This window comes from Theropithecus gelada, chromosome 16 (genome assembly GCF_003255815.1).
Source record: "Theropithecus gelada isolate Dixy chromosome 16, Tgel_1.0, whole genome shotgun sequence".
NCBI classification, from domain to species: Eukaryota; Metazoa; Chordata; class Mammalia; order Primates; family Cercopithecidae; genus Theropithecus; species Theropithecus gelada.
This window is the reverse complement of record NC_037684.1, coordinates 27,669,029-27,689,681: the sequence shown is the minus strand read 5'-3', so window position 1 is coordinate 27,689,681 and position 20,653 is coordinate 27,669,029. Positions and strand designations below refer to the sequence as shown.

The 20,653-nt window shown below is 53.5% G+C and overlaps 1 protein-coding gene across 6 annotated transcripts; it reads left to right on the top strand.

Annotated features, from left to right (window-relative positions):
- Positions 1-2,676: 2,676 nt before the first annotated feature.
- PGAP3 (post-GPI attachment to proteins 3) lies at positions 2,677-20,215 on the top strand. 6 transcript variants are annotated; one of them, XM_025361162.1, is made up of 8 exons: positions 2,677-2,950; positions 5,355-5,452; positions 6,604-6,756; positions 16,581-16,643; positions 17,257-17,318; positions 17,695-17,831; positions 18,087-18,291; positions 18,476-20,215. In XM_025361162.1, exons 1-8 carry the CDS (start codon positions 2,770-2,772, stop codon positions 18,537-18,539), a joined length of 963 nt encoding a protein of 320 aa, XP_025216947.1. In that variant the 5' UTR covers positions 2,677-2,769; the 3' UTR covers positions 18,540-20,215. The 6 variants fall into 6 exon arrangements, with proteins under 6 accessions (XP_025216947.1, XP_025216949.1, XP_025216948.1 ...); XM_025361164.1 differs by lacking the exon at positions 6,604-6,756 and having other exon boundaries at positions 2,712-2,950; XM_025361163.1 differs by lacking the exon at positions 16,581-16,643 and having other exon boundaries at positions 2,712-2,950.
- The last annotated feature ends 438 nt before the right edge of the window (positions 20,216-20,653 follow it).

Here is a 20,653-nt window from a genome sequence, read left to right as displayed (position 1 = left end):
AGTAGCTGGGATTACAGGCATGTGCCACCACACCTGGCTAATTTTGTATTTTTAGTAGAGACGGGGTTTCTCCATGTTGGGTCAGGCTGGTCTCGAACTCCTGACCTCAGATGATCCACCTGCCTTGCCCTCCCAAACTGCTGGGATTACAGGCATGAGTCACCATGCCTGGCCAGCACACTATACTATAACATATGCTTTGTCTTTCTCTTTCTTCCCCCCATGAGTACAATGGCTGATACACAGTAGGACTCAATAAGCCTGAGTTGAAGGAATGAATTAATGACTTTTCCGACTGTGGCTCACACCTGAAGCCAAATACAAGTTAGGAAGAAGGATAAGCTAAGGAAGCTCAGGGGAGAACTAGGGGCTCCAGGCTAGAAAGTTGGGAAGAGGAGAGGCCAGGTAATCACTATCTAGACATTGTTGTCTGGGGCTGTGCTGGAAGGGAAATTCTCAAGAGCTGTCCCAGAGAGACAATATCCCATCTTCCAAGAAGTCAACAGGACAGAAGTCTCTACTCCCCCTTCCACCATTAATCTAGGATTGTTTTTTCCATCAGGTATGCAGGCATGGGTTTTCAAGGACCTCTGAAACACTTTAGACCTCAACAATTTCCATTGTTAGTTCTAAAATATAAGAAAGCTGCGAAAATTAATATTTTATGGCCGTGTGGCGCGGCTCATGTCTGTAATCCCAGCACTTTGGGAGGTTGAGGTGGGAAGATCACCTGAGCCCAGGAATTGGAGATCAGCCTAGGCAACATATCTAGACCCTGTCTCTACAAAAAATAAAAAAATTAGCCGGACATAGTGGTGCATGCTGCAGTCCCAGCTACTCAGGAGGCTGAGGTGGAAGGATCACTTGCATCTGGGAGGTCGAGGTAGCAGTGATGGAGTGCAATGGCGCAATCTCGGCTCACTGCAACCTCTGCCTCCCCGGTTCAAGCAATTCTCCTGCCTCAGCCTCCGGAGTAGCTGGGATTACAGGCATGTGCCACCACGCCCGGCTAATTTTGTATTTTTAGTAGGGACCAGGTTTCTCCATGTTGGTCAGGCTGATCTCAAACTCCCAACCTCAGTTGATCTGTCCACCTCGGCCTCCCAAAGTGCTGGGATTATAGGCGTGAGCCACCGCCCCCAACCTTACGTACAAATTTTCTAAAGGGGAGAATCCCTACTTTGTCAGGATTTCATCCTCTTTAATCCTAAATGTCCTCATCGTTAAATGAGGATCCTCATAGAAAGACTCATCCCAGAGTCACAGTAAGGACAAAATGAAATGAAAAAAAAAAAAAAGTATTGTGAAAGAACTAATCTGTAAGATGCAAAGTAGTATTAGCACTGGATTTCCGGTCAGCTCCTGGAGGGCTAAGGGTTGTTTTATTCATTTCAGCTTCTCAGTCAGTATCAGTTGGGTGGTCAACTCCAGGGGACACTATTCATGTTATATTTAACTGGAAGAATTGCCATTCACAGAAAATGCAATGTGAATGCTGCTCCCCAGAGCACCATTCACAGATAATGCAATGTGAATGGTGCCTCCTGGAGATTTTGCCTTGCTTAGCAAGGTGCTAGAGCTAAGGACTCAGAAATGTTTGTTAAGTGACTGAATGGAATCCCACTCTACTTCTTACTCATTCCAACCCCCAGGACAAAAAAGGAAAAGTTGACAAGGGGTGAGGAGAGTGGGGGAGGAGAAAGGGTGATCCTTAGCTACAAGGCTTCTCTGAGACTGGGTGTGGGTCGCTGCTGGTGGGAGTGCAGGGGAGGTGAGAGGGGAGAGGACACTAAAGCAAGCGTCCTGTTCCCAGGGTTCTCCTAATTTTCCTAGAAATATTATACCTCTCCGATCTCAGTGTAGAACCATACTGATGATTTTACAGCCCTGGATTTGTCAAGTTCTTATGTTGATGTATGCTGTTCATTCATTAAACAGACGAACAAACAAACGCACTTAGCGCCTACCATGAGCCAAATTCTGTGCTAGCACTGGAGGTAGAGTGGTGAACAGGATAGCGAAGGTTCTACCTCGCGTGGGGAAGCAATCAGTCTCGGGAGGTGGTACTTCAATTGCGACTAGAAGAAAAAAGAGGAGTGAGCAATTCAGACCAGGCCAGGTAGTCAGGAAGCTTGAGGGACATAACCCTCTGAAGCGGGGCTGGAGCAAGGGAGTGAGGGAGACTAGTGGGCAGGGGCCAAATCACGCACGGCTTGTGGAGATTGTATTTTATCCAAGGTAATTGGGAGCCAGTAAATAATTTTAAGAAAAAAAAAGTGTTACGGGCAAATTTTAATTTTTCAAAATGGAGCGCAGGTTGGAAGGGGCAAAAGTAGAGGCAGGGAGAGCCGTTAAGAGGCTACTGCAGCTGTCTTGGCGACACATGATGTCTTTAACCAGGGTGGTGCCAGAAGAGATGGAGAGAAGTGGATAGTTACAGGTACGTTTAGGAAGTAAAATCCGACAGGGCTGGTGACAGTAAACAGCCCTACCTCAAAAAAGATCCTGGAAAAGAAAACACTTTAGTTTGCTCATTAACCCATCAGGCGTCCCCCTTCCCTTAACCCTTAACCCAGTCGCCTCGATATACGGACACAGCAGGGGGACGAGGGGCGGGGCACGCGCCCACAAAAATCCGGGAACTTTAATTTAAACTGGGTGGACGTCACCCAGAGTACAATAAAGAACACAGGAACTTCCGGTTACTCCGGAAGTGGAAGCTTCACATACTCCTAAGCTCCTCCCCCGGCGGCGAGCCAGGGAGAAAGGATGGCCGGTCGGGCGGCGCGGTTGGTCCTGCTAGCTGGGGCCGCGGCGCTGGCGAGCGGCTCCCAGGGCGACCGTGAGCCGGTGTACCGCGATTGCGTACTGCAGTGCGAAGAGCAGAACTGCTCTGGGGGCGCTCTGAATCACTTCCGCTCCCGCCAGCCAATCTACATGAGTCTAGCAGGTAAGCCCCACCCCCACGGTAAGCCCCGCCCATTTGTCTTGCTCCCGCCCCCTGCGCCCCCAATACGCCTCTGCAATCCCTGAACCTTAGTTTCCGCATGAGGTCTCTTATGAATGTGAGTGAAGCCCCTAAGGTGATGAGAGCCTTACCAGCCTCTCTTACTTTCCCAGAAGCTTTCATTTACTTATTTATTCAGTCAAAAGGGTATTTATTAAATACATTCAGGCTACAATGTCTAGGAATGGCACAGAAATCAGACCAGGGTCCCACACATTGGGACTCACAGTCCCCACGGGGACATGAGCCTTCTCAAGTGCAAGGCAGAGAATGATCTGAGCCCCTGAAAGACTCTTAGATTGAGAAGTGTTTGGGATAGGATGGTGTCGGTTCTGGCTTTGAAGAGTTGGGGGCAGGGATCATCTTGGAACGTTTTGTGTGAAGTGTGAAGGAGGGACTTTGGACTGGTACTTTCAATTTGGACCATAGTGGGCAAAGAACCAACGTATTGAGCACTCAGTGTGTGACAGATGTCACAATATGTCCGGTAATTTTTATCACACCCTTTGAGATAGTTTCTCTAATCCCAGTTGTACAGATGGGGATTAGAGAGATTAAATGCCCTGCCCAAGGTCACACAGCCAGTATGTGGTAAAGTGGAGTTTCCAGTTCTGGCCTGTTTGACCACAAGCTTGTCCTCTTTACTATTATGCCACTTTGCATTCCAGACAGAGGGAACAGAGAGAATGGATGCCCTGGGCAGATGTGGGCACATCCAGGAGCTTTATTTACTCAGGGAGCAGGGTACATGAACAGGAGTAGTGACCAATATGGTTGAAAAGGCAATTTGGAGCCTCAAAAGTCAGGTTGAAGAATTTGAGCTTCATTTTCATAGGAAGGGGGTAAGATAGCAAGAACTCTTTCCAGGAGAGTAAGAGCAAATTCTATATTCAGGAAGGACAAACATAAGCCCAGGTTTCCATAGATGAGTTCATCAGATGCCAAGATCTTGATGGACTTGAGCAAAAGGAGAGGAAATGTTTGCCAACGTAGAAAGATCATTTGAGCCCTGGAGTTCAAGACTAGCCTAGGCAACATGACAAGATGCCATCTCTAAAAAAATTAAAAGAATTAGCCAGACATTGTGGTCTCAGCTACTTGGGAGGCTGAGGTGGGAGGATCATTTGAGCCCAGGGGATCAAGGCTGTGGTGAGCCATGATCTCCCCACTGTACCCCAGCCTGGATGAAAGAGTGAGACCCGGTCTCAAAAAAAAAAAAAAGCCAGGCACGGTGGCTTGTGCCTGTAATTCCAGCACTTTGGGAGGCAGAGGCAGGCAGAGGTTGGGAGTTCAAGACCAGCCTGACCAACATGGAGAAATCCCATCTCTACTAAAACTACAAAATTAGCCAGGTGTGGTGGTGCATGCCTGTAATCCCAGCTACTCGGGAGGCTGAGGCAGGAGAATCACTTGAACCCGGGAGGCGGAGGTTGCAGTGAACCGAGATTGCACCATTGCACTCCAGCCTGGGCAACAAGAGCGAAACTTTGTCTCAAAAAAAAAAAAAAAAAAAAACAAATGCCGGGCGCTGTGGCTCAAGCCTGTAATCCCAGCACTTTGGGAGGCCGAGGCAGGCAGATCACAAGGTCAGGAGATCGAGACCATCCTCACTAACATGGTGAAACCCCGTCTCTACTAAAAAATACAAAAAAACTAGCCAGGCATGGTGGCGGGCACCTGTAGTCCCAGCTACTCAGGAGGCTGAGGCAGGAGAATGGCGTAAACCCAGGAGGTGGAGCTTGCAGTGAGCCGAGATCCGGCCACTGCACTCCAGCCTGGGCAGCAGAGCAAGACTCCGTCTCAAAAAAAAAAAAGACAAGGCCGGGCGCGGTGGCTCAAGCCTGTAATCCCAGCACTTTGGGAGGCCGAGGCGGGTGGATCACGAGGTCAGGAGATCGAGACCATCCTGGCTAACATGGTGAAACCCCGTCTCTACTAAAAATACAAAAAACTAGCCGGGCGTGGTGGCGGGCGCCTGTAGTCCCAGCTACTCGGAGGCTGAGGCGGGAGAATGGCGTGAACCCGGGAGGCGGAGCTTGCAGTGAGCCGAGATCGCGCCACTGCACTCCAGCCTGGGCGACACAGCGAGACTCCGTCTCAAAAAAAAAAAAAAAAAAAGACAAATATCTCTAATTGCTCACTAAAATATGCATATATAGATACACCTTCCCCTATTTGTATGTCTCCCCATCTCTCATTCATTCAAATGGGAAGCTAGAATTTTGAGATTTCTCCTGGTTCTCTCCAACCTACAGGCCCTCTTGGCCTGTATTTGAGCTTGGACCCATTCATGCTGTCTTTCCTCTCTGTGCTGGGGAGTTCACCAGGCCACATTTGTCTGTTTCAGGCTGGACCTGTCGGGACGACTGTAAGTATGAGTGTATGTGGGTCACCGTTGGTCTCTACCTCCAGGAAGGTCACAAAGTGCCTCAGTTCCATGGCAAGGTGAGTTGGAGGGTCAGGGTAGGCATATGGTAGTAGTGTGGTAGGAGTAAGATACTCCCTGGTTGGACCACACTGTCCAAGCAGTCTGAGGCGTGGGGTGATGGGTGTGTGTTGGAGGCGGGTACCTGTTCTCCCCAAAATCTGCTGGTTTCCATAGAATTGGATAGGACCCATGTGTCCTGCCTCTGGATTTGGAGTAGCAATATCTGGAAGGCTTTGGAGTCTCCTCAGAGAGTGGTGCTGGGCCTCTTAGAATGGTTGAGATGCCCACCTTACTGCAGGGACAAATTCCCTTACCTACTGTGGCATGTTTCCTGTTGCTTCTCCAGTAGGGGTCTGGATCCATAGTAATACGCTTCAGCTTGTCCAGCGAGGCACAGTTTGCTGGTTCCTTTCTTTCTTTCTTTTTTTTTCTTTTTTTTTTTAGACGGAGTCTCCCTCTGTCGCCCAGGCTGGAGTGCAGTGGCACGATCTTGGCTCACTGCAACCTCTACCTCCCAGGTTCAAACAATTCTCCTGCCTCAGCCTCCCGAGTAGCTGGGACTACAGGCGTGCATGCCACCACGCCCGGCTAATTTTTTGTATTTTTTTTTTTTTTTTTAGTAGAGACAGGGTGTCACCGTGTTAGCCAGGATGGTCTCAATCTCCTGACCTTGTGATCCTCCTGCCTCGGCTTCCCAAAGTGCTGGGATTACAGGCGTGAGCCACTGTGCCCAGCCTGCTGGTATCTTTCAATCCAGTATTATCTCATTCTGGCCTGTTGAGGTTGGCAGGAAGTATTCGCCCCCGTTTTTCACAGAGTGAGCTGAGGCTCAGTGGTAGAGGAGGGGTTGGGACCTGTGTCTTCTGGATGGCAACTCTGTGCTGTTTCCGCCAGGCCATACTGAGTCATCTACCCTGACCCATCTGGTCTTCCCAGAGATCAGGGCTTACAGTGCTGTGCCTGCTGGCCAGGATGGGGGTATAACCCTTAACCAGGCGCTGGAACAGGGCTCACTGGTCTGAAGAGGTACTGAACCTGAGGCTTTGGTCAAACTCCAGAGCTGAGGACCCAGCTGAGGACCTGTTGCTGCAGCATGTCAAGAATAGGTGGACTGGGCCAGTTGAGGGTTGCCTGCCCCTCAAACCCCCTTCATCTGCTCCTTTTTCAGTGGCCCTTCTCCCGGTTCCTGTTCTTTCAAGAACCGGCATCTGCCGTGGCCTCTTTTCTCAATGGCCTAGCCAGCCTGGTGATGCTCTGCCGCTACCGCACCTTCGTGCCAGCCTCCTCCCCCATGTACCACACCTGTGTGGCCTTCGCCTGGGTAGGTAACCTAGCAGGACTCCTGCTGTCTCCCCTTATCTAGGAAGGAGGAACTCTATATCCCTATTAACACCCAACAGGGCTTCTACTTACCAGCTTCCCCTCTGTTTTCTAGGGCTAAAGTTGCAACTACAGGATGGTAAGGTCTGGGGAGAAAACAGGGAGGGTGCTAAATCGGGCCTTACGTTTCCAGCAGAGCCCTAGGTCAGGCTGTTTGCGAAGGAGAGAGGAAAGAAGGGCATTTTTCTTGTCCCGAAGAAGGAAGCCACTAAAAGACCCAGTAGGACAGTTTACAAACACAGAAGGGAAATGGGGGGCTAGAGAGGTTGCTGGGACCACAGGTCTTTCCAAAGGCCCCTCTGGAGGACTTGGAGCAATCTCAATTCCAGCCCAGGCCTGATGGGGAGTCACAGCCATAGTCTCTGTCTAGAGCTCAGCCTAGTCTTTGTTTTTTTTGTTTTTTTGGTTTTTTTTTTGAGATGGAGTCTCACTGTGTCACCCAGGCTGGAGTGCAAATGGTGCAGTCTTGGCTCACTGCAACCTCCACTTCCTGGGTTCAAGTGATTCTCCTGCCTCAGCCTCCCAAGTAGTTGGGATTACAGGTGCATGCCACCATGCCTGGCTAATTTTGTATTTTTAGTAGAGATGGGGTTTCTCCATGTTGGTCAGGCTGGTCTTGAACTCCTGACCTCAGGTAATCCACCCGCCTCAGCCTCCCAAAGTGCAGGGATTACAGGCATGAGTCACTGCACCCAGCGAGCTCAGCTTAAGCTTAGACTATCCCTGGAGAAGCCCAGGTATGGTTACATCTGCAGGTGCAGAAAGGGCTGTCAGCTTTACAGTATGACTGATTTGAAGAGCTGTATTCAGGGCCTGATATAGTGTGATAATCACAGACTGGGGTGCAGATATGAACCATGAAAGCCTTGGGAAGGGCGTGAGAATAAAAGGGTGCAATGGATGTCTCTAGGTCAGAGCTACCCCTGTAAGCCTTAAGGAAAAAATTTCCACTCACTCACCTTCCTGCTGTCATGGAAGCCATTCACTCAGGTGTTGAGCACCTACTATATGCCAGGCACTTTACTGGGTACTGGAGATCCAGAAGTCTGCCCTCTGGTGCTAATCATACAATTGAATGTAAGAGTACACCTATGAAAAAGTGCAGTCGGAGAGAGGTGCTTCAGGGGTGCGTGTAATGGCAGACCGAGACCAGCATGGGGCTGTTAGGGAAGGCTTCCCCGGGGAAGGGGCATTAAAGGTAAGGTGGGAAGGATGCATGAATGTTAACTAGGTAAATTTGAGAAGAGTAGTGGAAGACTTCTAAAGAGAAGTCTTAGAGAGTGCCCAGGTGGGAGAGAGTGAGGGTCGTTCCAGGCAGCCTGACATGCAGGAAATCAGAGAGTAGGTGTGAGCTGGGCGGACTGATGGGTGGTGGATGGGGCCAGCCATGGAGAGCCTCACATTGGAGATCTTGACTCTCAAAGCATCAGGAAGCACAGAGGGATTTTATTTTATTTTATTTTATTTTATTTGAGACAAAGTCCTACTCTGTTGCCCCAGCTGGAGTGCAGTGGCGCTATCTTGGTTCACTGCAACCTCCGCCTCCCAGTTCAAGCGATTCTCCTGACTCAGCCTCCTGAGCAGCTGGGACTACAGGCATGTGCCACCATGCCTGGCTAATTTTTGTATTTTTAGTAGAGAGGGGGGTTTCACTATGTTGGTCAGGCTGGTCTTGAACTCCTGACCTCGTGATCTACCCTCCTCGCCCTCCCAAAGTGCTGGGATTACAGGCATGAGCCACCACGCTCAGCCTACGGAGGGATTTTAAATGAGGGTTGCGGAGAAAAGTGGTTTCATGAATAGATTTGTCCTTTGGAAAGCTCATTCTGGCTACTGTGTAGAGAACAGATTGGAGGGGGCGGGAGTGGATGCAATAGACCAGTTGGTAGTTTTAGCACAGGGCCCAGTAGCTAGACTAGAGAGGTGGCATGGGTCTTGAGCATTGGAGAGAAGTAAACTTGAGCTGTGTTTTAGAGATGACATTAAAACTCTTTAAAAATTTATTTTATTTCCTTAACAAATACGTACATAGCTCATACTGTTTACCAGGCATCACTCTAAGCATTTAATAAGTGTTAACCTTGTTCATCCATAATAAGTGGCAAAAGGCAAATTACAGCAAACTTACTTATAGATCCAATTGGCTTTAATTTGTGATTCATGAATTGGGGCAGCCTCCATTCTACAAAATAGAATGCAAATTTCCACTGGGCAATAGCAGAACAGTGGGTTTTGTAAGGTGGGAACCAGGAATCAGAACCATAGAAAGAAACCTGATTGGTTAACATCAGGTTTTTTTTTATAAGGGTTAAAGCAGAGGAGACTTCCTTACTTGGGTAGACTGGACTCTCCTGTTTTCAGGAAAAGTGGGCTGTTTTGGAACCTATCAGTTCCCTTAAAGTTTCAGTTTGAAGGTCAAGTGCGGTGACTCATGCCTGTAATCCCAGCACTTTGGGAGGCCGAGGAGGGCGGATCACCTGAGGTCGGGAGTTCGAGACCAGCCTGACCAACGTGGAGAAACCCCGTCTCTACTAAAAATACAAAATTAGCTGGGCGTGGTGTTGCATGCTTGTAATCCCAGATACTTGGGAGGCTGAGGAAGGAAAATCACTTGAACCTGGGAGGCAGAGGTTGCAGTGAGCCAAGATCACGCCATTGCACTCCAGCCTGTGCAACAAGAGTGAAACTCCATCTCAAAAAAAAAAAAAAAAAAGTTTCGGTTTGATTATGTGACATTTAACATGAGTGACTTGATTTTGGTCTGCTCCCTTGGGTGTAGTGTGGGGGCTCAATCTGGAACAATGGCCTCCCGTAATTTTTATTTAACACAGCTTATAGGTATTATTATTTTCATCCCCAGTTTATGGATGAGGAAACCAAGGACTGAAAAGGTTAAGTCCAGCCACAGGTCACCAAGCCAGGGTTTGAATCCAGGCATCTGGCTCCAGAGTCCACACTTTCAACATCTTGGCTATGCTGACAAACTTCAAGAGTGGATTAGATGAGGGAAGAGGAATAAGGGATGACCCCTTGTGTTTCTGCTTATAAGACAGTGATTGGGGCCGGGCGCGGTGCTCCCACCTGCGGTTCCAGTACTTTGGGAGGCTGAGGTGGGCGGATTGCTTGAGCTCACAAGTTCCAGACCAGCCTGGGCAACATGGCGAAACCCTGTCCCTACCAAAAATACAAAAAAAATAAGCCAGGCCTGGTGGCACATGCCTGTGGTCCCAGCTAGTAGGAGGCTGAGGTGGGAGGATTGCTTGAGCCCAGGAGGTCGAGGCTGCAGTGAGCTGTGATCCTGTCACTGTACTCTTGTCGCTCCAGCCTGGGTGACAAAGGGAGACCTGTCTTTAAAAAAAAAAAAAAAAAAGACAGTGATAGAAGCTGTGGGTGTGGATGAGATCACCCCAGGAGAACTTAGTGAAAAGAGAAGGGATCTAGGGCAAAGCCCTGGGGAACCCCAAAACGTAATGGCTGGCTAGAGGAAGATGAGCCAGACACAGAGACAGAAGGAGTAGCCGGAGGGGCAGGTAGAGAACTGGGAGATAGTGTGCTTGGATTGTGCCTTCTGGGACAAGCACAGGAAGGAGAGAGGCTTCTGCTGTCCTGAATTTTGCACATGAGAACTGAAGGAGACCCCGGAATCTGGAGATACAGAGGTCTCTAGGACCTTAGGAAAGCTGATAGCTGGGGTGTGCTGCGAAGTCCAGGCTGAGCCTTAGACTTGGGAGGTGGGCATGGGAAGGAGGTCAGGGAAGGAGGTTGATAAACTTCTGGGAAATATTGACCTTCCTTAATAGTTCCTATTCTATTAATAATAATTGTGATAAGTTAAGGAACACGAGCCATATGACAGGCTTGTCTGAAGCACTTTACATACATTTCCTTATTTCATCCTCATGGTACCCTTATGAGCTCTGAGTTAGGCTCAGAGGGGAAAAAACCTTGCCCAAAATGAACAACAAGTTAGCAAGGAGTGAAGACAGGGTTGGCGTCCAGGGCTGTCTGGCTCCAGGGCCTGAGAACTTAGCTCTTCTTCTAGGCCACTGCATGTCCTGTGATGAGTGTTCGTGGAGCATTTGCTGGGGGTGGAGACAGGGTTTAGCACTTGTGGGGGCTCAACCTCCTGCCCCAGGGAGCTAAGCATAGTGGGAGGTGCAGGTCTGGGCAGCCTGGGCAGCGGACAGCAGGCAGAGTCAAGGGGTGCTCCGGTAGAGAGCCCTGGGAGTCGTGAGGTGGGGAGACCACGTCCTCTAACTGAGGAAGTCTGCCAGGCCAGGGAAGCCCGGGGAGGAGGAGAGGTTTAATCTGGGACTTGCAGGCCTGGCAAGGCTTAGACACATACATGTGTGGGGACAGGGGATTGAATTCCAGCATTCCAGGAAACCTTGGCCCCATTGTAGCTGTGTGAATGGGGGTAGAAGAAGAGTAGATGGAGCAGAGAGGCCCCTGAGTGTCAGGCTGAGGGCTAGGGGCTCTGATATAGGCAGGGCCTGGCATCGGCACACACTGTCATAGGCTGGGTGAGATAAAGCCACCACTTCCTGTGTAGGCCTCTTGGAGCGAAGCAAATTTAGTCCTGGCTAAGAAAGCAGGAAGGGCAGGGAAACTGAGGAGGTTACACCTGTCTCCTCTCCTTTGGGGTTCTTCCACGGACACTGCTTGTCTGGGCCCACAGCAGGTACCACCCCCTTGTCCCCACCTCAACTAGAGAGCATGGGACAGCCCTGCCTGAACTCTGAAGAAGCTTAGAGCCTCCTCAGATAGCCCACAGGCCTGAGGGGACCTCAGAGGGTCCCACCCCTTGTCTTCATAGCATGTGCCAGAGGCCAGGGGTCACTTCACAGCTCTAGTCTTGTCGTCCCTGATTCTCGGATCTTTCATCTCAATGGTATCTGCAACTCAGCTTCCTTCTTGAAGAGGGGGGTCACACTTCCCCAGGGTAGCCTGCAGTCCAATGTGACTAGGGACCCTAGAGAAAAAGCAGGAGATGGCCGGGCATGGTGGCTCATGTCTGTAATCCCAGCACTTTGGGAGGCCGAGGCAGGTGGATCATCTGAGGTCAGGAGTTAAGACCAGCCTGGCTAACATGGTGAAACCCCGCCTCTACTAAAAATACAAAAATTAGCCAGGCGTGGTGGTGGGTGCCTGTAATCCCAGCTACTTGGGAGGCTGAGACATGAGAATTGCTTAAACCCAGGAGGCGGAGGTTAGAGTGAGCCAAGGTTGCGCCACTGCACTTCAGCCTGGGCAACTGGGCGAGACTCCATCTCAAAAAAAAAAAAAAAACCGAACAGAAAAAGCAGGAGATGTTGGATGTTGGGGTGGTAGAAGGCAGATAGTGGGGCCTGTGTATCTTATGGAATATGGGGTTCTGGGACATGGGACCCCGTCATGCTCTCACTAGGCCTTCGAGGGGCAAAGCCTCAGAACCCACACTCCTGTGGATAGCCTAGTTTGGTTTTCCCAGTTGCTCTTGTTTCCAGTTGCCCTGTGAGTTTCTGCAGGAGGGAGGGATCCTGAGCTATATGGAGGATGTGGCAGTGGACTTTGAGCTGGGCCTTCTGGGGCACTGAGGCTCCTGATTTCTGTTGGGGTGAGGGTAGGAAGGCAAGGTCCCTCACCCACTCCGGGCTAAGTCTTGGGGAAGGGTACCTCAGCTTTGCCTCTGGGAAATGAGGAGACCCTGCCCCCCATCTGGGCTCTTGATAACGTTGGCACAAGAAAGCAGCCCTTGCCTTGCCATTTAGGCCTGGGCTTGGGCTGGGGGGCAGCCTGGCAGGGGGTGGGGAGCCCACCAAAGCTCCACATACCATGTGTCTTTGACTTTATGGAGCAGGGGCCCCTGCCATGTGCCAATGCTGGAACGCCAAACCAATTCCCCAGGCCTTCATCCAGTCAGGAAAGGTCCTCAGGTATAGAGAGAAGAGGGTGAAGTGGTGGGAAGCCCAAACCATCTGTGTAGAGTGGTTTGTGTAGGTGGGGACCGATTCTTCTCTTCCTCTGTCAAGAAGAGGTAGGTTGCGGCTGTAGTAGAATGATGATTAGACTTCAGGAAGGACTTCCCATGGTCAGACAAGAGCTATTGGAACAGGCAATGGCGGGAAATCAAGGGATCCTTTAGGATGGTGGAAAAAGCCCTCCTTCTCCGTCTTCATCCACCTCTCTCTCCCTTCTCTCAGCTTCTCCGTCTTCATCCACCTCTCTCTCCCTTCTCTCAGCTTCTCCGTCTTCGTCCACCTCTCTCTCCCTTCTCTCAGCTTCTCCGTCTTCGTCCACCTCTCCCTTCTTTCAGCTTCTCCGTCTTCACCCACCTCTCTCTCCCTTCTCTCAGCTTCTCCGTCTTCATCCACCTCTCTCTCCCTTCTCTCAGCTTCTCCGTCTTCACCCACCTCTCTCTCTCCTGTCAGGAGCGAGCCGGGGCTGGCCTGCCCTGCCTGAGGCAGGGGGTGAGACATTGTGGCCTCTGGAGGAGCCCAGGATGGCAGCAGGCGTCATATTTAACATTCTGCCTCCCCCACTTCTGAGACACCAAGCTATTTTAAGCCCCACTTGTCCCCACCGCCATGGTGTCAATGACAGCCCCGAGCACTGGGGCTTAGCGCCGGGTCGAATTCCTGACAGATCTGGCTCACTTGGCATCCAACCAGTTTCACGGCTGTGATATTTTTGTCTCGATTTTCTTATTTCCAACAGACTGAAACAGCCTCTTGCTCTCCCTCCACCCAGCCTCCGATTCCACCCCCACTGGCACCCTGCCCCTGGCCACCCCTTCTACTCAGTGTTTACGCAAAACTCTGGGTGCCTGCCGGGCAGCCTGTCGCCCTCCTGGTCAGTTCCCCTGCCTGCCCCCCTTCACTCGAGCGTGGCGAGGAGTCTGAGAGTAGCCGTGCCTTGGCATCTTAGAGCTCTCCTTCCTTCCAAAGCCCATCTGTCCCCTCTGCTTGCTCTTGCTGACAAACTCTGAGTGAGGAGAAATGGATCTGTTTGGTTCACATTAATGGGATCACGGCTCCAGAGGAAGGAGGAGAGGCTTTTCCTATAGCTGAGGTGTCTCCGTTCTGGAATGGAGAGACCCTGGGGCCCCATAGTTTGACCTCGAACCTTGTGACCCTTGAGGAAAGGGAAGTTGAGGGGCAGGTGAAGGGGCGTGGTGAGAGTCAGTCTTCTGGACCTGATGAAGGAAACTGACATTGACATTGATGGGCACCTACTACGGACCAGGCAACAAAACCAGCAGCCATTCAGAGGAGTTCCTTGGTGCCAGGCATTCTGCAGACCTCGTGCTCACGGCCTCCTGTGCGGTGGACATCATTACGAACCTGTTTTGTAGGTGGGGCAGTGGAGGCTCACACATACTGGGTTATGTGTCCGAGATCACACAGCTGCTTAGTGGCTGAGGCAGGACTTGAATGCAGACTCTGTCTCATTGTGGAGACTGGACACTCTTCCCCAAGCCTGGAGCTGTGGGGGTGGGCCTAGGCAGCTGGGAGACCACCCCTTCTCTGCCTAAACATCTTTGGCCTGCAGGGAGAGTGGGAGGCAGACATTCCCTTGGGCCTCAGTTCTATAGGAAGCTGACGGGATTCCGTGCTGGTCAGGCAAGTGGAGAGAACACTCATGTTTCATCCTGTTCTGGGCTCTGTGCTGTACGCTGTGTTTGTATTGCTCATTAAAGCCTTATCAACTATGATTATTCCCATTTTGCAGATGAGAAAACTGAGGCACAGCAAGGCTAAATAACTTGCCCAAGGACACACAGGAAATGCAGAGCCAGGAACTGAACCCTGGCAGTCTGGCTCTAGGGCTTGCATTCTTAATGACACTACCTCCCAAATCTGAGGAAAGGGTGAGAAGAGGAGCACCCCCAGAGTGGGATGCTCCCCAGGGGGGAGGGGCTTTTCAGGGGTGCAGCGGCCAGGCTTCAGGTGGGTCTCTGAGTAGAAGGCACCCAGGGAGGCGGTTGGAGAGGGGACCCAGCAGCCCCACCCATCCTGTGGCCCTACGCACATGTTTGCCCGCACACACACCCCCTGCTTTCGGTGTTCTGAGCCACTTAGCTCAGTCCTGCAGTCCTCTTGTCACCTCCCCCTTCCTGCTGTGGGTGACAAGGAGTCCTGGCTGGCTGCCAGTCCCTGCCGCCCACCCCTTCTCCCTCCCACACTGGCTCCAGGGCCACTCTCCTCCCTAAGGATGTCCCTGTTCCTGGCCTGCCAGGGAGACCTGGTCCATGTGATTGCCTGGCCCCATCTCCAGCCCAAGCCTGCTCCTCTCCCCATGCTGACCCTAAGCTTTTCAGACTGTGGGAGCAGCGTCCGAGAAGCCACCAGGTTCAGTCCCGCTTTGCAGCCTCCACGCCTGTCTCTGGGGAGCGGGCTGTAGCAGGGCAGAGCCTCAAGTCTGGTGGAAGGGACAGAGTGGCCATCCTCAAAGGAGGAAGCAGCCTGCCCGAGACCACACTGCCTAACGCCAGGCTGGGAAGGAACTAAGTTTCACTTGAGCCATGATTTGTCCCAGGGGAAGCTTGGGCTGAGAAGGGCAGGGCCCTTTGCCCAGGTCAAGAGGAGCAGAAGCAGCAAGGCTCAGCCCAGAGCCCAGGCCAGACAGGTGTGCCAGGTGGCCCTGTGCCCTCCAGAGCTCGGCACCCCAAGAACCTCATTGGCTGTGCAGTAGTTCTGCCCCACCTGCACCCCTTCTCCTTCCATTCTCTCCTAAGCTCCCCAGACCTGCATTTGGAATGCATCTTACTGTCTGACCCGCCTGCTGCCGTGCCCGAGAGCGTGGCTTCTTGTCCTCTCCCTCTGTCCCCCGCCTGGCCAGTTTTCCTGGTACATTGGAGCCAACTGAGCAGTTCCTGGCCTTTCCTCATCTCCGCCAGGCCTGTCCCACCCCAGCGCATCCCTCCCCACCTCCAGGCCATTCCCGGCCTGGCCCGCTGTTCCTTTGGTTGTCACGGTTTCCCAGCCCTTCCCCTCAGCCCACCCTGCTTTCAGCAGTTTGGGCCTTTGCTGTGGACAGTGCCAGCACCAACGCCCACAAGCTCTCAGGCTCATTCGCTAGATAACCTGTGTGCTTTCTCCACGCAGCGAATTTCCAGGAAGAAGGCCTCAAACATTCCCCTGGGCCCTGGCCCACCTGCCGCCCCTCCAGTCCTGCCCTCTGCTCCTCCCAGGCGAGGGAGCAGCCACTGGTCTGGCGGGTTGGGCAGGCCCAGCCAGGAGGAAGCTGGGCTTGGTTCACCCTCCTCCTGGGAGCCGGGGCCCCAGTGGGATCTGCTTGATCTCCCTCCCCTGCTGCTCAGAACACACCCCAAGCTGGCTCGAGCCCCTCCACCCCACCCACCTCACCCACCTCGTTCCCGCCCCCAGAGGCTGAGGTCACTGGCTCCCCGGGCGCCCGGGTGGGGCTGTCAACACCTGCCGGTTGGAGGAGGAGGCAAGGCCCCTGGGGGCTGTTGTCTTAGCAATTGAGTAACTAGGGAGCTTGGCTCTGCCGGAACTGGTTCCCAGGCCAGGCCGGAACCTGTGGAGGCTGCAGCCCCCTGTGGCCTTGGGGGTTTGGGGTGGCAGGAAGTCTACCCCAGGGACCCTGGCTGGGTGGGGGTAGAGGGACATAGGTTTGTTCCGAGGGCTCCAGGGGCAGGAAAAGCACATTTCTTGTCCCGCAGAGCTCCTTCCCAAAGGTGAAATGGATGTGAGCCTATGGGGGTCCCTGCCTTGGGGTCAGGGTGTGGGGCTGCATGCTCACCAGCCCCTCCCTCCTCAGGTGTCTCTCAACGCATGGTTCTGGTCCACGGTCTTCCACACCAGGGACACTGACCTCACAGAGGTGAGCATTCCTCCAGCTCCCCCTCCTGCACAGGGTGGTTCCAGAGGAGCCCAGAAGCGGGCAGAGGGGCTCTAGAGGGTCATGCCAACTCCCTCTGAGGAGCACTGGGAGGAGTACAGGGTGGGCATCCTAAACCTGTTGGTGCCCTTGATCCTCATTGAGCCTCATCAGGTGGGGATGAGTATTCACTCTTCTTGCCTGATGAGGCAGCTGAGCCTTCGAGAGGTGGACCGCATGCTTAGGGGCACCCAACTAGTGAAGGGTTGCCACAGGACCTGACCCCATGGCTGTCAGACTCCACACTGTGCTCTGAATTCTATGCAGGGTTGTCATGTCCTGGAGCCTCAGCATGAACCCTCCACCAGCATCCCTAAAGCTTTGTTCCTGAGCACATTTTTCAAAAATTATACAGTGATGTGAACACAAGGCTCAGTTGGAGAGAAACAGTGATAGGCAGGCCCAGGACCCCGCCCTCCGTGCCCCATCCCTGAGGGTCCTCTTGGAGTGAAACAGTGATAGGCAGGCCGAGGACCCCTGGCCTCCCTGCCCCATCCCCATGGGTCCTCTTTGTGAAGCCTCATGCTGGTCTCTCACCACCTTTCCCTGTCCTCAGAAAATGGACTACTTCTGTGCCTCCACCGTCATCCTACACTCAATCTATCTGTGCTGTGTCAGGTAAGCCTGCTGGGGTGGCTGCAGGGGCAAAATCGAGCCCTGGGGGCAGAAAGGGGTCACCCAGCCCTCCCCTGGGGATGCTGCCCCAAGGGCCTTCTTCACTAGTCTCCCGACACCTTCCCACCCCCCCACTTCTGCTGTCCTGGGTGAGGACTCTGGGGTAGGACTGGGGGTCCTGGCTCCTGACAAGGAGCTGTAGCACTTGGCCCCAGGCCTCTGGGAGGGTTGGAGGCCTGCCCAGCTGGCCTTTTTGGTGGGGAGAGGGGTAGTGTTTTCAGGGACCATGTACCGATGTTGAGGGGAGGAGATGCTTCAGGGAATGCTGCTCTGGGGTTGGGCCACCCCCCCCTCTGAGCAACCCTGGACGGTGGGGCAGGACTGTGGGGCTGCAGCACCCAGCTGTGGTCAGTGCCTTCCGAGCTCTCCTGCTGCTAATGCTGACCGTGCACGTCTCCTACCTGAGCCTCATCCGCTTCGACTATGGCTACAACCTGGTGGCCAACGTGGCTATTGGTGAGGCCCTGGGGGGCTTGGGCCATCTGCAGAAGTGCTAGCTTGGGGTGCGAGTGGGAGGTTGGTGCCATTCCTGGAGAAGGAGGTTCTAGAGAAACCCTTGGGGTAGAGGAATGGAGAAGAATTTGAGGTGGGAGAGAGAGGAGGCTGGGAGGAGAATCCGAGGATGATCCTGGGGTCAGAGAGCATGTTGGGTGTGGCCTTGGGGAGAAGGAGCCGAAGGAATGAGTCTCTCCTGCCCCCACTGGCACCCAGGCCTGGTCAACGTGGTGTGGTGGCTGGCCTGGTGCCTGTGGAACCAGCAGCGGCTGCCTCACGTGCGCAAGTGCATGGTGGTGGTCTTGCTGCTGCAGGGGCTGTCCCTGCTCGAGCTGCTTGACTTCCCGCCGCTCTTCTGGGTCCTAGACGCCCACGCCATCTGGCACATCAGCACCATCCCTGTCCACGTCCTCTTTTTCAGGTGAGTGCTGCCCCCTGCCTGGTGCTCACCTTCTTTGGACCCTTCCTTGCCCATTCCTCAGGGGAGACTGGGGGCTCTGTGTGCCCATCCTCCCCTTCCCACCTTGCCTGCACGCACCCCACCCTTGTCCCCACGCGAGCTCTCAGAGCCGTGTGCCTCAATGGGCTGCTCCTTCGGCCCACAGCTTTCTGGAAGATGACAGCCTGTACCTGCTGAAGGAATCAGAGGCCAAGTTCAAGCTGGACTGAAGACCTTGGGAGCGAGTCTGCCCCAGTGGGGATCCTGCCCCCGCCCTGCTGGCCTCCCTTCTCCCCTCAACCCTTGAGATGATTCATTTTCTCCTTTCAACTTCTTGAAATTGGACATGAAGGATGTGGGCCCAGAATCATGTGGCCAGCCCACCCCCTGCTGGCCCTCACCAGCCTTGGAGCCTGTTCTAGGAGAGGCCTCCCAGCATCTGGGACTAGAGAATGGGCAGCCCCCTGCCTCCTGGAGCTGAACTGTGGTGGAACTGAGTGTGTTCTTAGCTCTACCGGGAGGACAGCTGCCTGTTTCCTCCCCACCAGCTTCCTCCCCACGTCCCCCACTGCTTGGCTGGGTCCCAAAGCTGTCTGTCTACCTGGGAGACCGGGGACCACAGGCCTTAGGGGGATACAGGGAGTCGCCTTCTGTTACCAACCCCCACCCTCCTCCAGGACACCACTAGGTGGTGCTGGATGCTTGTTCTTTGGCCAGCCAAGGTTCAAGGCGATTCTCCCCATGGGGCCTTGAGGAACCAAGCTACTGGGATTGGGTTTGGGAAGGGGTTTCACCCTGATCATTGCCCTAGCCAGGTTCCCAGGAGGCCTCACCACACTCCCTTTCCGGGCCAGGGCAAGGATCTCATGCTGCTGTCTGGTTGAGAGCCTGCCACCGTGTGTCGGCAGTGTGGGCCAGGCTGAGCGCATAGGTGGCGGGGCAGTGAGCATGGGCCAGGGTGTGTGTGAGCTCAGGCCTAGGTGCGCAGTGTGGAGAGGGGTGTTGTGGGGGAAGAGGTGTGGTTTCAAAGTGTGTGTGTGCAGGGGGTGGGTGGGTTGGTGTGGGTTAGGGGAACATGCATGTGAGCGTGCTGGTGGGCGTGTGAGATGCGTGGCTGCCAGTGAATGTGTCCACAGTTGAGAGGTTGGAGCAGGATGAGGGAATCCTGTCACCATCAATAATCACTTGTGGAGCGCCAGTTCTGCCCAAGGCCCCACCCGGGCGGACAGCCAGGACCTCTCCGTGGCCAGGCTGCCTGTGTGCGTGTTCCCTGTCTGGTGCCCCTTTGCCAGCCCCCTGCAAACCTCACAGGGCCCCCACACAACAGTGCCCTCCAGAAGCAGCCCTTCAGGAACAGAGGAAGGAAAATGGGGATGTCCGGGGCTCTTTCCAGCCTCCTTTTCTCCTTGCCTTGGCATGGCTGGCCTTCCCCTCCAAAACACCCATTTCCCTGCTGCCAGCCCCTTTGCCATAGCCTGACTTTGAGGAGGGGGAAGGGGCGATTTGAGGAAGAGGGGGAGAAAGCTTATGGCTGGGTCTGGTTTCTTTCCACCCCAAAGGGTCTTACTGTTCCAGGGTGGCCTCAGGGCGGACAGGGGCCACACTGTGCCAGCACTCTGGTAAAGGTGACCCCTGCCATTTACCAGCAGCCTTGGCATGTTCCTGCCCCACAGGGATAGAATGGAGGGAGCTCCAGAAGTTTTCCGTCCCAAAGGCAGTCTCCGTGGTTGAAGCAGACTGGATTTTTGCTCTGCCTCTGACCCCTTGTCCCTCTTTGAGGGAGGGGAGCTATGCTAGGACTCCAACCTCAGGGACTCAGGTGGCCTGTGCTAGCTTCTTTTGATACTGAGAACTGTTTTAAGGTGGGAGGGTGGCAAGGGACGTGCTTAATAAATCAATTCTCAGCTCAGCTGCTCTTGTTCAGCTCATTTGCGTGAATAGGGTGGGCTGGAGGGCAGGAGAAGACAGTTGTGGCGGCAGGGGCAGGTCCCAGAGCTGGCTGGAGGCAGTAAACAGAGGTGGGGTCTCTGTCTGGGAACGTGGGCGTGGGCGTGGGGAATAGCAGGGCCCAGAGGCAGAGCTGGGCAGAGCTCAAGTCCAGTTGTGAGAGGGAGCCAGAGCCAGTTCTTTCCTTTTCTCTTCCCTGGGCCATTGTGCTTCAATCATAACACCCCCACTTCCCCACCACCTTGCAGATTCTACTTCCATCTCCTCATGATCCCCACTCTTCCCCATTCTGGTCTGAACCAGGCTGCACTGTTTGTGACTTCACCTCTCTGAGCTTCACCTGGAAACAGACTAGCAGAACCTGCTGCTGAATGCAGGAATGAATGATGCGATGGGC